Source organism: Trachinotus anak, unplaced genomic scaffold, assembly GCF_046630095.1.
Source record: "Trachinotus anak isolate AG129_WGS33_773 ecotype Australia unplaced genomic scaffold, CSIRO_AGI_Tana_v1 ptg000013l, whole genome shotgun sequence".
NCBI lineage: Eukaryota > Metazoa > Chordata > Actinopteri > Carangiformes > Carangidae > Trachinotus > Trachinotus anak.
In genome coordinates this window covers 3,526,672-3,548,302 of record NW_027273864.1, presented here as the reverse complement: position 1 = coordinate 3,548,302, position 21,631 = coordinate 3,526,672, and the positions used below count along the sequence as shown (strand labels likewise).

The 21,631-nt window shown below is 40.1% G+C and overlaps 2 protein-coding genes across 3 annotated transcripts in view; one reads left to right on the top strand and one right to left on the bottom strand.

Annotated features, from left to right (window-relative positions):
- cfap92 (cilia and flagella associated protein 92 (putative)) overlaps nt 1-3,351 on the top strand; it is an 11,098-nt gene extending 7,747 nt beyond the window's left edge. For both annotated transcript variants that reach the window (XM_071493771.1, XM_071493772.1), the window contains 3 exons: nt 81-225; nt 2,105-2,319; nt 3,187-3,351. In XM_071493771.1, the coding sequence (XP_071349872.1) occupies nt 81-225; nt 2,105-2,319; nt 3,187-3,351 (525 nt within the window). The remainder of the gene's footprint in view (nt 1-80; nt 226-2,104; nt 2,320-3,186) is intronic.
- On the bottom strand, nt 3,329-21,631 carry acad9 (acyl-CoA dehydrogenase family, member 9). The gene is made up of 18 exons (XM_071493776.1): nt 21,399-21,631; nt 19,867-19,960; nt 19,633-19,734; nt 15,911-16,017; nt 15,641-15,741; nt 14,026-14,104; nt 13,743-13,914; nt 13,562-13,635; nt 13,403-13,478; nt 13,238-13,308; nt 13,019-13,138; nt 12,801-12,929; nt 12,222-12,301; nt 11,340-11,466; nt 11,167-11,244; nt 8,604-8,732; nt 4,263-4,335; nt 3,329-3,963 (listed from the first exon to the last, which is right to left on the bottom strand). Exons 1-18 carry the CDS (start codon nt 21,579-21,581, stop codon nt 3,863-3,865), a joined length of 1,896 nt encoding a protein of 631 aa, XP_071349877.1. The 5' UTR covers nt 21,582-21,631; the 3' UTR covers nt 3,329-3,862.

Genomic DNA, 21,631 nt, shown 5'->3' with positions numbered 1-21,631 from the left:
AATCTCCAGAGGTGCCCAGTGATAGTGTGTGTTTGTAGTAGAGGGCCATTTGATAATACTACTGTTCACTGTGCATTAAGCCATGGAGAGAGAACATCCTACACACCAACACACTGAAGCCCACACTTTCACGGGACAGATGGGTGTGGAGCCAACGCCATGAGGACTTTCAGCTCTACAGCAAACCTCCCCCTTTCTTCAGCACACCTCCGCTGCACCTGGCTGGTATGAACTTAATAGGCTATGCTGCATCAATGTACCATAAGACACGTTTTGAGTGCTAGAGGTGCTATAACTTTCATGTATACTTCCATTTTGTTGTATGAGCATTTTTCCTTTCCCAGTAGGTAACTGGCAAACATTAATAACAAGATGTCACATTAAAATATTTCCAATGTAGCTATCTAAGGAATCAGCTGTAAATGCCGGGGCCTGGTGTCAGTCTTAAGTATTGAATAAATAATTGAATAAAGATATACATGATTTTTTTTTATATAATAAAGCAGGTCTAGGTTCTATATTAATGCTGTGAAAGTATCAAAGCCTCAGTCCACAGAGAAATGCACACAGCCTGTATTCAGAAACTGAGCCTTAAAATGAGTCATCAGGACTTCTGGAACTATGTGATGTAACAACAAAGCAGTCACTGCTCTCAGCCACGCCCCAAGCCCCGCCCACCTGGACCCACCATCCAACTTTATAGGATTTGGTTTTTCTAAATGTTTACCTTATCTGCTATATTTTTATTTGATCACTAAGAAAACAACAGCAAATCAAAAGAGAAGCTCCTGATTGGCTACTAACCTGTTGCTAGAGCTGCAAGCAGAATCCCGAGAGAGGAGATGTAAAACTTCATTGAGATAGTTTTTGGTACTTAAAAACAACAAAATATATCTTGTCAACACTTCAAATAAAACACCAGAAAAGTGTAAAATATTGGACCTTTAAATGTATACTTTTTTTTTTTTTTACCTTAGTTGTATGAGTTACTTGTTTGTAGTGATGTATATGCAATTGATCCTGTGGATGATATATCCCAGCAAGCCAACAGGTTGTCAGGCAGAAATAAACAGCAGCAAATGGAGCCAGTTAACATACAAACCATAACACAGCATACAAAAAAGATTTTAAACATTCACAACACACCACAACATTGATTTTCCCTTCAGACATCACTGTGTCACAGAGCTACTTTTGTATGGTACAATGTGTTCCATCCAGCAAACAAAAACTAACCCAGTGCATCTCTTTTAAGGGCCAGGATCAAAAGCATTAATTTATGTGAGAGCTGTTTAGAAGCACTTAAGTTAATATGAGTAATTGAAAAGAGAGAGACTTTATGTAGGTGATAGGGGGGTGGAGTTGGGAGTGACTACAGCAGAGTGCTATGTCTGGTTACATGTAATTTGTTACATTTTATGAGATCGGTTTTGTTCAGTTAAAGGCTTTAAATGAAGGCTGTTTGCCTAATTTAAAACTGATGGGGTTCTCAGGGGGGAAACTTTAGCTTTAAATGTGTTTTGGACAACTTGTAACAGTTTATATTCAGCCAAGCCAAGCTATGCTAACCACTTGGCAGCCACCGTTGTTTTCATGCTGTTGGTATATATGATATGTTGTTTTCTTGCCACACAAGCTGCTTGTGTGCCATTTCATTTTCAGTAGGTAAATGGTGACTTTAGCCCATCTGGCACAAATGGCTATGAGAGACTAGGCTGTAACTAACGTGAGTGCACTGAATATTACGGTTCAACATTATCCCAGAGTGGATTTTTTCCTATAACTGTCTGGGCTCTAAGCTTATGAGAGCAAATATTGATATGTTTTGATTGAAGCGCCAGATGGCGGATATTTGAGCCAATATCTGCCTTTGCTGCTGAGCAGTACACTCCTACACCACACGACAGAACACATTTGGACAGGGAGGAACTTCAGTGATACTAGCCGCAGTCATAATTATCTGATAATATCTGTCCTGTTGTGTTTGTCCAGGCATTCAGTGCAGTAAAATCATTCTCAGGCCTATTTAGTTCATTAGTTATATGAACAGCAAAGCAAAAACCCTATTTAGCTTTTAATCCATGGGTGTGCTGTCGATCCTCAGGAGAGTCTCTGCAGCTGCAACAGCTCAAGGCAGCCAGAGCTCAGAACAGTCGCCAGCTGAAGAAACTGCTTCCTGGTGGCAGCACCAACCGACCAGACAATGGCCACGTCTCAGAGTTCAAGTGTCACATGGGAGAAAATTCAGACACAGCTCAGGATATACCAAAAGATGAGCTGAGGAGGTATTCTCTGAGGAAACCAGGCCTGATGCTGAAGGTATGGTATTAGTTACTGAGATGAACTGCTTTTGGACAGAGCAAAAAAATTACAAGTCCCAGGAATATTTGGACAGGAGCACGCTTTACACAGTTCTGAACACATAATCTACATATGTCAATGCTGTATGCACATACAGTATTTTATACCCTCTAGGTGGATATGGTGAACATGTTAGAAAACAGTTGCCTATTTAATTCAATTCAATTCAATTTTATTTGTATAGCGCCAAATCATAATATACATTATCTCAAGGCACTTTACAGGGTAAGGTCAAGACCTTACTTTGTTACAGAATAAACCCAACAGTTCCCACAAAGAGCAAGCGCTATTTACACATCAGGCAGTTAAGATGCAACATTATCAGTCCTTTGAAGAAGTGATTTTTCGCCAGCTGGTAGATGTAAGTCGAATACTCTCTTTCAGCTCTGTTTTTAGTTTCTCTTCCAACTCTTGAGGGTAAGATCCAGCTCTTTAGCTGCTAAAAGCTCCACTGTGTCCACCAGCTAATTGCTAACCATGTGTCTACTATTTGGTGCTGAGCAGGTATGGTGTGGTGGGGTTTTAGAAGTTTATCACAAAACAGCCACAACTGAAAATGACACTATGCAAGCATTGCGAGCGAACCCAAAGTTGTGGGCTGGACGGCTAAACAATGAGCTGAGACTTGCTGTAAAGCTCCAAAAAGCCAAGAGGTGATAATTCTCTGTAGGTTCATGACTGTGCACGTCCCCGTTCATATTGTCATTTGATCATTTATTGTAGAAATATTAATTATAATTGCTTTTCACAGTGCTTGCTATTTGGTTGCAGTTGACTGTTATAGCCTTTATTTTGTGAGCCAACAGCTGTTCTTTTGTGTTGCAGCCTCTGCCTAAACCATCTGTGATGAAATTTCTTGACAACAAAGCTGAGGCTCCAATTCTGGCTCCAGGCCCCTGCACAGACTGCAGCAAGTACACCGTCACACCCAGACATACCTCTCCTCCCAACAAGGACTACGTGTCAGTTCAAGTTAGACCTTTTTATTAAAAAAAAAAAAAAAGCTTGACAGATACGAGAAAAGATATGAAAAGGTTTTTGTCTTATTGTGGTATTTTCTGATTCAGTTAGCAGCATCCCTTCCTGTACAAGACTGCCCTGCCTCTAACAGACAGGAAGAAGCTCTTCACATCAGCTGTCCAGCCTTCCAGGAATAATTTCAGAGAACCTTCAAATAATGCTACCTTCCATATCAAATAAGCTCATAATCATTAAAACTAGTACCTTGTGCAATAATTCATTGTAGCACTAACGTTAAAGAGCACTTTGGATTGAACTCAGTAAAAAGCCATTAGAATAGAACTACCATTACACAAAGATCTGAGGTTTTATATTTGAAGTCATGGTTAATAAGACACAGTAACTATTAACACAAATCTTAATTTAATAATTAAATTATGTCAAACAAAATCAGGAGTAATACAAGAGAAAACGCCATTGGGATATTGAATTTGCCCCTACTGTCCAATCAAGAGGCAATACTGCGGTCACATGGGAAAGCTCAGTATGTTCTTTCAAGAGGATGAGAGCAGATGTAGGCTCTGTTCTCCAAGACCTCCCTGGCGATTTTCTTGATGTTGGCATCGTTGTTCTCAGGAGAGTCTGGAACGGATTGAGATGGGAATTACAACAAAAGCTGCTTTCATTTGTTGAACACAAACACAACATTCTCATCTGTCTGGATAATGTCACTGGATAACTTACATACAGGTCATTAAAAAAAAAAGAAAAACGCACAGTGTGACAATGAAAAGCAGTGGGGGGTTTGAGTGTTGGTATGTGGAGCTTGGTGGGAAATTCCACAACACATGCAAGTCTTTTTGACGATGCTGTAAAAAGAAAAAAAAAGGAAAAAAAATAGCACAGGGCTGTTCTCAATTACCATTTTGTGTTGTACTTACGTTTTTGCAACTGAGTCATCATGTAGTTGTTCTTAAAGAATGCTTCTGCACAGAACGTGTTTGCAAGCAGCACCTAGAAATATGAACAACATGGACATTCATCAAAACCTGAAGCCGGCTGGAAAACAGCAGAAATGAAAACTAAATACTATACAATAAAGAGAAGGTCCTCCTCTCTTTGAAAAGTGCTTTGAGATAACGTCTATTGTGAATTGGCGCTATATAAATACAACTGACTAGACTAAATATAACTTGGGAGGCAGTCACATAAAGTTCAATCAAATGTGATCAAAGACAGACACTTGTGAGCATTTGTTGGTTCTATTTTTATCTGCAAAGAGACCACACCACTTTAATTGCAAACATAACACACTATTTCATCAATGAAACATGTGTTTTATTAAAAAAAAAAAAAAAAAAAAAAAAAAACTTGTCAGATTAGAAATGTTCTGTTCACCATGGAAATAACACAAATTCATCAGATACAGAACAAACAACTTTTGGAATGACACAAAAACTAAACCAGATGAAAGGTTATTACTTTCTGATCCTCAGGTGAAAGATTTCAGTCTAAAAAAAGAAATGACCAGCTATGCAATTAGACATGATCTTACAGCGGAGAGAAATACTGTAGGAGGAGGAGCACACAGCTGCACATCTGAAACAGATGCATCCCATGCCTCCTTTAATGTTGAGGATTTCTTTTGCTCTGCTTTGCGGTACATCGCTGTTTCTGATTACACACAGAACTGTCCAGCAGTGTTTACTCTCTGCGACAAACCTTTCCCCAGGAAAACAGAGCTACAGTTCTAGTTCTACAAAAAAGTTACAGTTCTACAAAAAAGTGAAAATGACAGATACAATAAATTTAAGTAGCCACTCATTTAAATTACCAATAAATCCTTCAGATAACCGATTAAACATGTTTGCACAAACAAGAAAAAGAAAAAAATGAAAACAAAATAGAGGTGACATGTTGTGACATGCTGCTGCTTTAATTCCTTTCAGCAGACAGCACTAAATGAAAACCACCTAATCTAATTAGAGAATAATAAGTGTTTTATTACACTTGATAAATGCACAGATTATAATTAAGACATAACCTGCTTTCTGGATAATTACACTGCAATCACATGCAATGACCACAAAGTTTTGTGTCGCCACATTAGTAGCAGAGTGTGACTGCAATGAATCTTCAAACCACATGTTCAGAAGGTGCTTCATTTAAAGGCAATTCATTACCATTACCCCAAGTTCCCCATGTAGCATTCAGAAGCAGTTGATTAATAATAAACCATTAAAACATGGTTTATAACAAACTATAAATGTAAAGTATTGTATTTATGAACGGTAACTCCTCCTGTGGAGCCTCCTGTATAAACAGATAATGAATGAGGATATAGTAAGACAAAGATATAATAATATAAAATATATCTTCATAGAAGAAGTTATAATTTTTGACTCAGTACATTTATTAACACTTAAAATGTGCTTTATCTGCTTAGAACTGTATTATTTACTAAAATTATGTAACATGCAAAGAGTGAGCATATTACCGTATTTTCCGGACTATAAGGCGCATTTAAAAGCCTTTCATTTTCTCAAAAAACTACAGTGCGCCTTATAATCCGGAGCGCCTTAAATATGGATTAATTCTGGTTGTGCTGACTGACCTCGAAGCGATTTTGTGTGGTACACGGCGCTCACGGCGCTCTGTCAAAATGTTTTAGTACGACTTTGGTAAACTACAAAGCTTGCAGCAGCAGTCAGGAGCGTCGCGGAGTAATACATACTGTGCTTCACCATAATATTACAGTGTGCGTGTATAAGGACCTATAAGGAGTTATTGTGAATACGCTAACGTTTGATTTAGTGGTATCAGACTGTGTTTTTTTTACGTGTTACAACTGAACAAGGTTGGGAGTTATTGTGAATACGCTCATTAACGTTTGAACAATGTTGAGAGTTATTGTGAACGCGTTTAATAAAGTTTGACTGACTTATCTGACTGTTTTGTTTCGCTTAATGCGCCTTATAGTCCGGTGCGCCTTATATATGAAAAAAGTTCGAAAATAGACCATTCATTGACAGTGCGCCTTATAATCCAGTGCGCCCTATAGTGTGGAAAATACGGGTAACCAGATGTAGCAGGACTATTCCCATATCTCTCACTCTCACCTGGCTGGCCACTCTCACCTTACCTCCCTCTCCTCTGCTTAGTCTATTGAACTGTCGTCTGTGGACACATTTTAACATACACAGGGAGAGCTGTCCATCAATACTGTGTGTGTGTGTAGTCTGGAGAAGCTACAGAGCCCCCACAAGAAGGGGATGGGAGGGGCTGTCAGTTGTTTCATTAGCCACACTATTATACTGATCGTCCATCTTCAAGTTTCTTCATGACGTACAGTGGGTTCCAAAATTTTGACATCACTTTCCTATTCACAAGTATGGTCTTAGACAACTGTAGGTGTCCAGTGAGCTGGCATTTGAGCTGCACCATATGTAGCAGGTGTTGGTGGTGCAGTGGTTGGAGAGAGGCCAACAAGTGGTGCAAACTGTGTGGAGTTTGCATGTTCCTGCATGTTGAATGTGAGTGTGAATGGTTGTTTGTCTCTATATGTCAGCCCTGTGATAGACGGGCATCCTGTCTAGGGTGCACCCCGCCCTCACCTAGTGTCAGCTGCAACCCTGTATGGTTGAGCAGTAAAGATAATGGATGGACGGATACCATGGTAGAGGTAGGGTGTAACAATTCATTTCAGTTTTTCTATTTCATTTGAAGGCCACCCCAGGGAATGTGGTAGTTTTCACTTGTGTCCGTTGTTTGTTCATTTGTCAGCAGGATTACACAATCCTGACCAAAGTACCAAACCAATTTGCACCTGGTGGAGGGATGAGACATCAACCAGGGAAGAACCTATTCAATTTGGGCCAGATCTGGTTAAAGGAGCAGATATAGGCTTTTTTTTTAATCACTTTCTTTAGATAATTAATTAAGACACATAATTAAGTTAAACTTCATGACCAAAAGATGTAACGACAGTACTGACCAGATAATAATCTGGATAAGATGGAAGAAGATACTGTACTAACTATCAGGAATAAGTAACTGCATATGACACCAGCAGCATTTAGGAATGCTTACATCACCATTTCATTCAACATGCAACTAATAACAACACACAATAACAACAGCAGTTGCAACATAGCAGCTGTAGAGCTGTATGAATTGTATAATGCTGATGCCATCTTTTCACACAACAGGTAATAAAACCACACAGCTGTCTTGTGTAAGGATTAGAGACAAAAAAATAAAGCTACTTGTGAACAAAAGATAAAAGTGTAGGATTGTTTGGCTCTGGTGGAGGTCTGTGCCTGACTGAGTCACAATATAGTTTTTATTTTCTTCATCTTTAGGATAGTCAGCTACTCTTTTGCCTTGAGTGCGTTTTTGCCTTTTTTTCCTCTTCTGGTTTTTATCTGTTGCTTGTACTTTTGTGGTTTAGCACACAATATATTTCACTTATTTTGTGGCATTGTCTATTTCTGATTGTGCCCTGTGAGACGAACCGGCTGTGCCTTTTAAATGCTCTAATGCTGTGTCTGTCCGTCTGTGCTCCTCAGTGAGAGCTGATATTCACGCTGGGCTGCTGTCGTGCACCTGCATGCAGAGAGGTATTGCTTGACATTTAGCAGAGTGTGTCTGCAGTGATGAGAGAGTGTGTGGGTGGTCATGCAGTGAAACAGAGCTGGATCAAGTCCTTTGATAGATAGGCTGCTTTATCAATTATATCCTTTTTGTTTTGCGTTGGAATAGTTAAAAAAGCATTGTTGTCATTTTTAATCTGGGTACTTGGTATATTAGCATTTCATTTTAGAAATCTACAGTGGTCATCTAGTTTTATTGAGATAATCTTACTTTTTTTTTTTTTAATTCTTGTGTTTCAAATACATGGGTCAGACATGGTCATCAAACAGTTTGGAGAGGTCTGGCACCAAGTAGTTCCTGGAGCACTTGAAGCCACTTGTGTGTGTTGACCTGTGTGTAGAAGCTGGTCTTGTGGGGACCTGGGTTAAGATATGGCTTAGCAGGTCACACAGGCAACTATCAAGATTTCTTTATGTAGTTTTGACACCTGACAGAATTGATGTTATTAGCTGACCCAGTTAATTATAGAAGTTAAAATTGTGGCAGGTATGGTACACAGGACACAGTTACCAAACCACTGTATTATGGTGTATTTTTGCTGACATACATCTTGTAGTACAGGTGCTGCACTGACAGGGGTTTGTGTGTGTGTGTGTGTGTGTGTGTGTGTGCGTGCATGCTGTACACACCTCATGGTCATGATTCCTGAGGCCGATGCAGATGGAGCGGCTGGCTCGGGACAGGACAGCTGTCATGGCGTAGAGGTTGATCAGCACATCTGCTACTCTCTTCAGGATGAGCTGCTCATCCACAATGGTCTGACAAAATCAGTGAATAAAAACAAGGACACTAATCATCGATCATTTCCAACCTCAGCAACGGTTAAAGCTGCTCCTAATTCATACTTGTGTGTCTGTAATCCAATGGGGTGGGTGGGGGCTGTCTGGGTAGAAGTTTGTAATTTATCAGGTAATTTCATTATTTTCCTGTAAACCTCAACCCATAGTAAAAGGAAAAGTACTCAGAAATAATATTTGTTCTTGACTGATCTACACTGAGAGTCCAAAGAATCCATCTTTCCCTGGATGAACGCTCGCTCTCTGCTGCTACGAGAACAGCTGTGATGAATTACTTCCTGTGTTTAGAGAGGTTCTGACACAGACCAGGGTGACACCAGGATTATAACTGGGCCAATATGTAAAACCTGTGAGGTCTAGTTTAGTGGGAATAGGATGTTCCTTTTTTTTGGAATGCTTAAATCTTAACAAGATCAAATGTGACCTCTCGGTGGGAGGGGTTCAGGAGTTGTCTTGTTTCCAAATATACGACTGAAATGGACTGGGCCTGAACAACATGCCTCACACAGAGGACAATGCACATTTATTAGAGCACACACAAGCATTCACTAACTACTTGAAGCCACTAACATTAGTATTTATGGTATTTAAAAGATTATATTATAATTTAAGTCTGTCCGTCATTCCTACTGCTCATTAGTAAGATCTCAACCTCTGATCGTCTGACTGCTTGTGTTTGTTGCCCTGTTGTGATTAGTTGTGGTTTATTTTAGCGAGCACAACGTTATCCTAACTTGTGGAGATTATGAACAAGGATGAAAATACATACAATACAATACATGCATACAAACATAAAGCTGTTGTCATTAACCTGGATTTATGTTGATTTCGCCTTTTGTCAGTCGATATCCCCACCATAAAATAAGGATTTTGATTTTGAACATGTAGTGTTTAAAACATGAGGGGGAGGCCCAAGTAGACACTGCTTTTTAGGAATGAAGTTTCTATTGTATCTTACAAGCTTACCATGTGTTTTCTTATTGTATGATTTGAAAAGTCAGTTGAGATGTCACATAAATGTAGTGAACTAATAACTAACTAATAACTAAATTTCCCCTGAAGTGGTGGAGTAGAAATATAAAGTAGCATAACCTGGATTAACCTGTAAAGTGTTTTATCATGAAAGCAGCATTTTAAAAATCTGTCATTATTTTCACACTTAAACAACATTCTACCATTCAACAGTCAGCAGGTTTCACTGTAAACCTCAAGGACACTTCAAGATGTGACCAGGAGGAGCCTGTGCCAACCTGCTGCACCACCAGAGGTGCTGCTAACTCTAGTTCATCCATCTGTCTTTCTAATTTTGTCCCAATTTCCTCAAAATCTCTTAAAGCTGAGAGAGGCAGTAAGATAACGGGCAAAAATTCCATAATCAAATTTGAGCATACTGTAATTCAAGTTGTCTGAGAGCAAACTAGACAATCACAGGTCTTTTCAGAGAGAGAGAGCGTGAGAGAGAGAGAGAGAGAGTGAGAGAGCGTTCCTATTGGCTGTTCCACATGTCCTCTCAGGTGGACGTGTCAATAAGAGTGAGGCGTTTGAGATGGAGAGAACCCGCTGTTCTTCTCCTGGACAGCTGCTAACTTCATTTCCCTCTATATCTACATGTGTTGCAGTAGTTGGTTGTGCAGGTAGATTTAACATGAAAGCAGGAAATCAGTGGCTGTGGTGAGTGGTGCTAATAGTTTAGCCTACTGCTCACTGTAGCCAAAGGCTCACAGCAGCAGCTCGTGTGGCGTGCGTGTATGAAGCGTGTGCTGTGCCTGTGAGGGGACAGCTGCAGCAGGACGGCTGTATTTTCATAGCCTGATGGGGTTTTTTCTTTTCTTCTTTTATTCTGGACTTCTATCCCAGCTTTAATCTCCCAGGTCTCATCTTTAACGGTTAAAGAACAACAGTCTTGAGAAAAAAAAAAACATAACTACCACACGTTGTTGACCATTAAACTTAAAGGGCTTATTTCCTTATTATTGAAGCAGAGTGAACTGAAATGTTCAAGCTTGTGTTCTTCTGCTCATGATGACTGCAGAGTAATGAAAGCCCACCGAGGACACAGTTGGATCAAAATAAGAGTCAAACAATACAGGAAGTGTGGATTTGGAAAGCTGACCTGTTTCCAAGAGGTTTATAGCTTCTTTGTGAAAGCCATGATTACAAAATCACAGTCCTTACAGAGGTTCAGGGAAAGAGAGGAGACGCTGTCGAACAGCAGCTGTCCAGCAGATGAACACCTCAGAAACACTGATTGGGAGATATGAACAGATCTCTAATAACAGTGCGTTCATTGAGCCATATAAGGCAAATGGGAATTTTATCCAAAGGAACTGGAAACATCTGAGCAGGAAAATCCCACAGCCGTTTTTTCCAGGACGTAAAATAAATCAAACGTTACCTTTCCGTATCTGTAGAGCAGGCTATCCACAGTCATTCCAAAAAGGCTGACATTCTGCTCCAGCTTCTTCGCACTTTCCTGTAAACGGAAAACTGCTGAGCCCTTTTGAAACAACTTACACATCTAAGGCTTGCAAAACAATTATCCTTTAAGAGTTCAGATAAAGTCCTTACTGCCAAGCTGGGATGCACTGGACCGTCTTTTCCTGTCAGGCCAAGGTCCACTGAAGCCCCAAATGAGTTCCTCAGTTTCTTGCCTATCATGCCCAAAGCAAGCCCTATATTTCCTTTCTTCATCTCCCTGGAGGCAGAGCAGAGGAAAGACTGAGGGACTGAAGCCAATGCAGAGGATTTTTTTAATGATTTAAACAACCTTGTGATGATATTTAAGACTAGAAGACTATAACAGTGACAGTAATATACTTTATCATTGCCAGACAGACTCTAAGGTAATTCTACTACCAAAGTAACCTAATTGAAAATAACACATTTTACCTGTGATGCCCCATTCAGCATTTTTGTATGAATTGAAAGGAATAAAAACAATGGAATAAATAAATGTGTAATGTGAAAGGGACTTTTGTGTCGTACACTAAGCATCAGTCTCAAATTAATTTGGCAGTATGACGATGAGCTCAAACGTACAACCAGAGTCATGGAGAGACAAGAACAAGGAGTCCTGCAACATATGGTCTGGTCTGGCCTGGTCTGGGATGAAATGAAGAGACTCAAGACACTGAGACAGCCTCAATCCACAGGAGAACTGTGGCCAGTTCCCCAGGAGGCTTGGAACAACCTACCTGCCAAGTACCTTGAAAAACTGCACAAGTGTACTGAGGAGAACTGCTGGTGTTTTAAAGGCAAAGGGTGGACACACCAAATACTGGTTTGAATTTCGATTTTGCACTTTGTATAACGTTAACTGATAAATATTTTTGAAAGCATCCTCACTTCACTTTTAGTGCCTAAAAGGTTTGCCGAGGACTGTGGGTCATAATGTCCATATGACAGGAATATCTTTCCTAACTTTATACTTTACACCTGTCGTATTCTTACTTTATTTTGGCTGTGAGCACTTTTCCAGCGTACTGCATTCCAGTGAGAGCGATGTACATCCTCAGGATCTCATTGGTCCCCTGAAAACAGACAACAGAATCTACGTATTTCATGTGTATATGGTGATGCACCGCACTACATTTTGATATTTGAGTTCACTATCAATAAAAATTTAAGAGGCTCTCAAAATGTGGATGATTTCTTGTTGTTGATGTGGACCATTTTGAATTTTGATTGATACACACACTGAAAAACTGTGTATGGAGAACTTAAAAACAGGAGGAAACCTTAACCCTCAACTGTCAACTTCATGTGATTTGATTCCAAAGTCAAAGGTGCCCCCTGGTGGCCACTTACAGAACAGATCATCTGACCAGACTAGAGCACATTACATTAAAGCATTACTTAACTATCAAAAAAAAATCACATTTTATTTACATGTTCCAAACATGTCTGAATGTTGGGTAGGAGCTTAAAACAAGAATCCTCTTCCTGTCTAAAAACTCCCAGACATATGACTGAGGAAATGATCCTCAGTGGTGACTACAGCCCTGATTAGAATGACTGAATAATTCTTACCTCGAAGATAGGCAGGATGCGACAGTCCCTGACGTAACGCTCATAAGGGTAATTCTTCGTGTAACCCAGACCTCCGAGGACCTGAAGAGCTTCGCTGACACAAATCCAGCCTCCCTCTGAGCTGAACACCTGAACACAAGACAGAGAACACCAGTTATTAGTAAATTTTGGTTTATACTGGTTTTACATGAACAAAGGTTATTGTCAAACTATCTAACCTTGACCATGGCAGCCTCGACAGAACAGTCTGGAAGCCCGGGCCTGTCCATCATCCCCGCTGTCAGGTACGCCATACTCTCCATCACAAAGGCATTGAGGGCCATCAAAGCAAACTTCTCCTAAAGTAACAGGGCACACACACACACCTTGATCACTTCACTTATTCACTTCTTATTCAGTTCTTCACCAGATTCCTTTGAGGGAAAAGTCAACTGTACCTGAATCATCCCGAATTCACTCAGGCTTTTGTTAAACTGCTTCCTGGTTGCGGCGTACTCAGAAGTCAATTCTACAAACAGACAGATAAAGATGTAAAACTTTCACAATAACCAACACACACGAGCTCTTCCTCAGTTACTTACACATCTGTGCAGGGTTTTTACCTATCAGTTTTTTTATCATTCCAGCTGAAGAACTCCCCATACTGAACCTCCCTGAGTTCAGGATGTTCATGGCAATCTGTCCAATGCAAGGCAGAGATTTACACAACCTTACAGATGCAGTCATGTTCATGTTTATGTTGAGGGCATTATAAAGCTTACCTTGAATCCACCTCCTACTTCGCCTATTACATTCTCTACAGGCACTGGGACATTGTCAAAGGACACCTCACAAGCTGAAAGAGTCAAAAGATTTCCCTTACAAATTACACGAAAAAAGCACAAATTCCACCGAGATCATTCCAAGTAATCATCCTTGTATCCAAACTCATGGGGGGCTTACTGTTGGAGCCCCTGATGCCCAGTTTGTCCTCAGGCTTGCCGCTGGTGATTCCCCCAAAAGCCCTCTCCACGATAAATGCTGTAATCTTATCTTTCTTCACGTCATCTACAGTCACCTCCGTTCTGGCAAAAACTGTCATAACATCTGCCATGCCTCCGTTTGAAATCCAAATCTGATAAGACAAATTTAAAGACATGGGTTATTTAGAGTTTAATGCAAAGGGAGAATGTTATAATAAAATCTGATGCCCAGATCAAACTTAGGCGAGCTTGACTCTGCTCACCTTGGAGCCGTTGATCAGGTAATGTTTCCCGTCTTCTGACAGGGTTGCGCGGGTCTGAATGGAGGCTGCATCACTTCCACTGAAATGATCAAACAGAGTGTAAGTGAAACTAATGCAACTACATACTGAGACACAAAGCACAGATGCTATCAAATTTGACCCACCAGCATAAAATGGTCATTGACCGATTGGAACCTTTCCCATAAAATATTATAACCGGCCTCGTCAAACAACGTCTGGTCAACATATAACGATTGTTCTAGATCACTTCCAGCTCTAGAGCCTAGAAAAAGTACCGTACTTCCTCAGGAGTTTTCATCTTACAACAGAAAAAGATGATTTAACCCTTAATTTAAATGAGTGTTTTTTCAAACAATCATACATACCTGGGATTATTAGCAACCTGACATTTTTAAGCGGAAGATTAAGTCCGAATGTAATATTATGAATGACAAACACACAAAAAAAGAGAGATGTCAGAAAAGTCTTTTTTTGTCTCAGCATAGCCTTTTCATCTTACACACAGCCCACTGTAACTTCTCAGTGACTGACACCCACCAAACCCAAATCAGTCAGGACTGTAGTCCCTCATGGCTCCGTCATGGCTCTGTTTCTTGACCAATGTGCCATTCAGAGCTCATGTCGTCTGAGCTAGAGACTTCTGCTTTTAATCTGCTTTTAAATGATATTCACTGTTACAGCACCATGTTGTTCATGGTGCCTTTTGTCTTTTCCTTCTCCTGTCTCCCTTCTAGCTCCACCCAGGCTGCTCCCAACCAGAATCCACGAGATGCACCTGGCCAGTGAAGGTTAAAAAGCTCTGGTGCCAGCATCAGGAGACAGAGGTCTAGCGTAGGGACCAGGGTTTTGGTTTCCTTTGCTTGTTGTGCCCTTACTTTGTTTTCTGTACTCTTGATTTGGTGTCTGGTTATTTGTATATATTTGTGTTAAATAAACTCTTTGGATTGGATTTGAATGTGACCGTCTGCTCTGCTGATGTTACTGCTTCCTGAAAGATTTGATTGATATTGAAATAAGCTCTCCATCTAAGAATACTAATCGTATTCTAACAAGTTAATGCAAAACCAGGGGGCGTCATCATAAAACCAAAAACGTATGATATATAAACTTCTCCCTTTTTGGTTTCTGTTCTTTTCTCAAAGGAGGACACAGGGCCGATATTTTTGGTGTGTGGCAGAATAATTTTGATTAGACTTTGAAATACTCAAAAAAAAAAAAAACATCACAACACACTTCTCATAAAACACATTCGACAGGGATACACACAGTGCATTTTGGTGTAAGTAACACTAATTGTAAACAGAACTTGTTCACAAGAAAATCTTAACTCTTCTTTTCACTTCTGTTTTTGTCTGTGTTCAAAGGTGTCCTGATGTGGAAAATACCAGACTCACCAGAGGATGCACCACCGTGTCTTCCTCACCTCCACCTCCTGTTATTGTGTCTATCAACACCTTGTGCAGAGGCCTTTTTAGCATAATTAGAAGGTAATTATGTTAAAAAGGCTGTTAAAAAACTCTCTATAGAAAAAAAATCCCTCACCTTGTGCAGAGGGACATTGTAAACAAGTTGTAAATGACTTCAGTGCGTTTACCTTCCAGGCTCTGTCAGACAGAAGGCTGCAATGTGTTCTCCAGTGGCCAGTTTGGGCAGATACTTCTGCTTCTGCTCTTCACTCCCTGCGATCAGAATCCCCTGAAAACCGAAACAGCTATTAGCAAATCACACACCAGGAATCATTTTAAAAACCTAATTTAATGTGACAACTGGTATTGTAATCATAGTTTGTTTGTTTACATAACAGACATATAGGTGATGAGCCATAAGTTTCATGTACAACTTTGACAAACTGTTCTATTTTTACCTTCAGTCCAATGGCTTGATGTGCAGCCAGTGTTACAGCAATAGAACCATCCAATGAGATGATCTCTGCTAGTCTTGCATACATGGTGTTGGACAATCCGAGACCCCCTGAGACGAAAAAAAAAAACAGCCAAGCTGCCTTCAGTTGGAGCTCGTACAAGTCACAGTGGGACTGCACTTTTAACTTACAGTTGTGGTGCCACTTGTGTATTAACTGCTGTGTTCTATCAGAAAACTGCTCTTGTCGCAGGAGTGTATGGACTTTCCTAAAACCTGTTTTTGGGGACACATGTTCTGCAGAGTCACCACATGAGAACTATACATTTAAAACAAAAAATATAGCCCCCAGGCAGAGAGTAACAGGGAATTATCAGTGTACACACAGACTGAAAAAAAATGCAAGTTACATGTTGATCTTATCACTACAGTTATTTACTCTTTGACCTGCCCCCCCTCCCCAGGTTATGTTAAATCTATTTGCTGAAGCAACAAGAGCAAATACAGTGTTAGTGGTGTTGTTAGACAAGTCTTAAGTCTACAGGAGAAGACATAATGCCTTTGGTAATCCTTAACCTTTCATCCAATGCTACTATTTAGTCCAACTTTGACTTTTGATTATTCTAGTTTATGATTATATACCCGTAAAACTGAGAACATTCCCATCAGACAAACTGTCCTTTGTTTTTAGTGCTAATTAGAAAATGTTAGCATGCTAAGATGCAAGGCTAAGATGGTGATTGGGGTACACATTAGCACATCACTGTAGCAATGTCATTGTGAGCATGTTAGCATAGTGACCTTAGTATTTAGCTGTGCAGCCTGAAAAAGGCGCTAGCATGGCTGCTTTGCATGTTTCCTCCTCTCCAGGCTCTGGTTATTTTTATAAGTAGTAACTACTGCACTGTGAAAATCAACATGCAGACACTGGGAAGTTGAGAGAAATAGTTTAATTTATTCTGTGTCTGTTGTCTCACACGTTTCTAATCAGTCTCCAATCACAACTGCATTGCCACGCAACAATTGTGTCACTTTAGCAGCCGGTTAGCTTAGCTTAGCATAAAGAAGGGAAATAGCTAGCCTGGCTCATATAACTCCCTGCAAGAAAGCAAACAACAGAAACTGAAAGAAGACATGATGTTCAGTGAGGCTGACGACTTACTAAAAGGGGGTTACATAGTGCTGCACACTGAGTTTCATATCAGAGAGAAAAAGAAACCGGTCGAGGCAGACGGCCGCCCACCCCGAGCCCGGTTCTGTTGGAGGTTTCTTCCTGTTAAAAGGGAGTTTTTCCTCCCCCCTGTCGCCAAGCGCTTGCTCTTTGTGGGAACTGTTGGGTTTATTCTGTAACAAAGTAAGGTCTTGACCTGACCCTGTAAAGTGCCTTGAGATAATGTATATTATGATTTGGCGCTATACAAATAAAATTGAATTGAATTGAATTGAAGAAACACTGGCTGTCTGCAGGGTGGAAAAACTCCCGTTACATGACAACAAAACACAGAACAAGCTTTATCTAAAATGGTTTGTAGTAATGTAAAGAGTTTATAGTCAGTGGGCTAAACAAGCAAAAGCACTGACACAGTTCTTTAATTACAGTCTTCAGTTACAGTGGAACTGAACATAAACTTCCCAAATCCAGCTGTGCAAAGCTGCCAAAGTGGCTTCTACAAAGCACTGAATTAAGCACTGGTGGATGGTAACGAAGAACATTTACTTCAGTACTGCAGTGCATTTGGTGAGTATCTGTACTTTACTTAAGTTTTTTGTTTTTTTGGGGGGAAACTTATGAGTTTTACTCCACCAGACATAAAAGACAAATATTGGTTCTACAAAGTACTTGTTACTTTGAAGCAAAGCTTTTAGTCTATGGTATTAATTTTGTTTTATTTATGAAATGTGACAGACCATACACTGTGTTCATCACAGGAGAAAAAACAGTCACAGCCAACACCTTCTGAACTTGACCACCATATGACCTTATCTGAAGTCTATGTTTGAAATTTTAGGAGCAAAGAAAGATTCCTTTGATTTTGAATGAATGCTGTGTTTACCACAAACAAACTGACTAATTTGTGAGTGGTTGGGGTGTGTTAAATAAAAAAAAATGAAATAAAAAAAAAAAAGAAATACATAAATGACAATAGCTGTCCTTTTGCTGATTCAGTTGTATAAGCTGTTGTTGTATCACATTCTACAAGCTTTTAATTCTACAGTCAGTTTTCAGTAGGTTGTTTCAGAGTCATTAGTATCAGTAAATTTACTGTGGTACTATACAAAATGCATTGACATAAAAAACTTACTTTTGAAGACTGAACAACTTTCACTTGTATTGAAGTAATATTTGAATAGGAGTATCTATAATTTGACTCAAGTAATGGAGCTGTGCAGTTTGTCCAGCTGTGGAATTAAGGGTCCCAATGGAAATATTTTATTCATTTAAATCCACAACACAATAAAGATTGCACAAAGTAAAGGGGTCTGAATACTTTGTCACAGTGTGTTCACGTCACTGTCTCAGCCTTTATTTGGTGATTGTGGAGTTACCCAACATTTTTATACAATCATGAACTGTAATATCTACAACCTACTGATGATGCATATTCATACCAACTGCAACAGCATGACTAATATTGTTTTCACCTTGTGAGTCTGTGTGTGTCATCGAGGCAAAATGGTCTTGGAGACACCTATTGTAGTGGGAACTACCACAGAGGTGGTTTGAGCACTTTGGCAGATTTTTATCAGCGTGACAGTTTCACAATCTGCAAGATACAATCACAATCTTCACAGATGTGTAGTTGAGATGAAAACAAATGTCAAAGATGGGTGTACTCATAGGTCGAAAAGTCAACACGCTGTCAATGTCCTGGCTGGTATGATCCAAGCCTCTAGTGGACAATTGTTGTCTTTGGTTAGATTACATGACAGCTACATTGTGGGTGTCTGTCTCTGTCCTGGGTTTGTACCTGAACTGGGTTGTAAATTATAACTAAGCTTAGTCTGAATTTACAAGAGCTGCTGGAACCAGCTCCAGAAATATGATGTCCATAAATTCTACCTTAGCCTGGTTATAATGTGTTTACAAAGTGCAGATTTACCCATCACTAAATTAAAATGGGTTGCACACGCACTATTCAATTTTATTTATTTGAATAGCACTAAATACAAATAAACACGCACCACTATTTCCTGCATACATTTTAGATTTTACTAAATACGCCCTGTAACCGGCAGGAGAAACTGCTGTGCAGCTAACTGACAGTGCAAACTTAAGCTAATATCTGACCAGTTTAGACTGAGGAGCAAAGGAGGTAGTGTGAAATAAGGTCAATATATTTGACCCGACTCTTCAAAATGCTGTTCAATAATGATGCAAACTGGGAAGATTTTAAATCACATTTCAGTAAATAAAAACAAATGTTTTTTGACTTTAGGTTAGGTTAGAATATATTTCATATTTCCCACTCATTCTGAATTGCATAAATACAATTAAACACGAAACCCTTTTGATCCACATATGGAGATATATATAAAAGAAAAAAAGGATGGACTATCAGGATTGATATTTCATAGTTCCCCTACATTTAGTGAACGGTGCTACAAATGTTTCCTCACAACCAAGGTTAGTTTTTTTACTGGTAAAACCTGATTTAGTAAGAAGACGGAGAAACACAGAAACTTAGTCATTCATTTGCAAAAGGCTTCAGGTCACAATCATCTTACCATACTCCTCAGGAACCATGATTCCAAACAGCCCAAGCTCCTTCAGCCCATTCAACGTCTCCAGGGGGATTTTGGCTTCATGGTCAATCTTCGCTGAGTCAACTGAAAACACACACACACACACAAAAAAACTGTAATTGTCGATTCAAATTACTCACAGGCAACAGACTGCAGCAAGATCATAATTCACACATATCAGCATATGCTGCAGGATGACCAGACGCCTTCTCACACCTTCCTCATTGAAGAATTTTTCCACCGGTGCAACAAGCTGTCTGATCTCATCCAGTTCTTCATTTCCAATTTCTGGATAAGGGAAGACCTCAGCCTGGGGGAGAAACAGACTGTTTTAGACAACAGTGGTGGGAGGAAAACTCAGATTTCCTTCAGTAAAAGCACCAACACAGTAATGTAAAAATACTCCATTACAAGTGAAAGTCCTGCATGAAAGATCCAACTTAAGCAGAAGTACGCACGTATCGGCAGCAAAATGTAGCTCATGTATCAAAATAAAAGCACTGCTCTGATCCCTCTGATATATTATCATATATGAAATCATTAGAAGATTCATACAGAAGCATCAGTGTGTAAACAGCACATTACTGTTGTAGCTGCTCTTTAATATACACTCTAAAAGTATATGATTTTCATCAAGTTTCAAGACATTTATGCTGAGTTACTTTACACAAAAAGCTTCTCTTTCTCAGCATGGGCATCTGGTTTATTTAAATTATCATTGCAGGCAATTAACAACCTGTGACATTAATTAGCGAGTGAAACTGAAGTGAAAAACGTCCCCCCCCCCCAACTCTATGTGTCAGGTCTTGCAGGTCACAAATTGGCCTACAGTGGAAGGTGGAACAAGAGACATAACTGTGATGGCTGAAATACAAATGTGGTCTCTTTGTTAGCTTTCTTTGCAGTCACTTAAGTCACATAAGACACAACCACGGTTTGTTTGATTTAGAAAACTTCTGGAAGTTTCTCCACACAGGATCTCTGGAGCTCAGCCAGAGTGAGCATCATGCTCTTGGTCACCTCTCTTATCAAGGACCCTGACTGCTCAGTTTGGCTGGGGGTCCAGCTTTAGGAAGAGTCCTGGTTGTTCCAAGCTTCTTCCTTTTTAGAGTGATGGGGGCCACTGTGTGCCTTCTCCAGATCTGTGTCCAGACTCTGTCCTGTCTCTGAGCCCTGATATGCATTGTCAGCTGTGGTGAGTGTCAGACATGATGAAGAGAAAGGGGAGGAACCCGAATCAAATTCCAAGTGACATAACACAGTTATGTGAATACTGATGTCGATGTGATATGTGAGAAATTATTGTTATTATTCTTATTTTAGAATAAGGCTGCAACTTAAAAACACTTTCATTCACACAACTGTCCCTCCTGCAGCTGCAACTTTAAGCCTGGATGATGTGTTTGAGTTCCTTATATTTTTTCGGAATACTATAGTTTGCTCTTTGATTGCTGCCAATGAAACTGTCCATGCTACTTTATGTGAACCTGGACAGACCGAGCTGATGTGTGACCGAGGTCGAGGTGGTTAGTGAGGCCATGTAACAAGAGGAGGTCCTGGGTGTGCTGAACTTGCTTCACACAGCGGAGTGTGAGCTGGGACCGGTTCGGGTGGGCGGCTGAGGTTTGGTTCAGATTTAGGTTAAATAAAGGTTTAGGGAAAACAGTCTGCGGTACAACCGAGCAGGAAGGAAGGCGTCAGCCGCCAATCACCAGCTCACTCATGACAAGCATATGGACTCATCTTACCTTGTTCACCTGACCGAGGAACAAATCCTTCGCATAAGCGAGGTTTCTTGAGTGAGTTTTGAAGGACCTCCGCTGCTGGACCTTCAGCACGTCTTTCCCAGCATGCCTCACGTTACAGGCGAGCAGCCGCTTTCCGACTTTCACAGTTTTGGACAAGACGATCAATCTGTTTACATTCATCATTCTTCCGACATGAACCTCTTCTTCGTTTGGTCCAGGCTGATACCTTTCAC

Coding starts and splice junctions, on each gene's coding strand:
- acad9 (XM_071493776.1), bottom strand. CDS start 21,581: ATGATGAATGTAAACAGATTGATCGTCTTGTCCAAAACTGTGAAAGTC. Junction 15,742..15,910: donor ATCAAGCCATTGGACTGAAG/GTAAAAATAGAA, acceptor TTCGGTTTTCAG/GGGATTCTGATCGCAGGGAG. Junction 4,336..8,603: donor TCAGGAATCATGACCATGAG/GTGTGTACAGCA, acceptor TCATATTTCTAG/GTGCTGCTTGCAAACACGTT.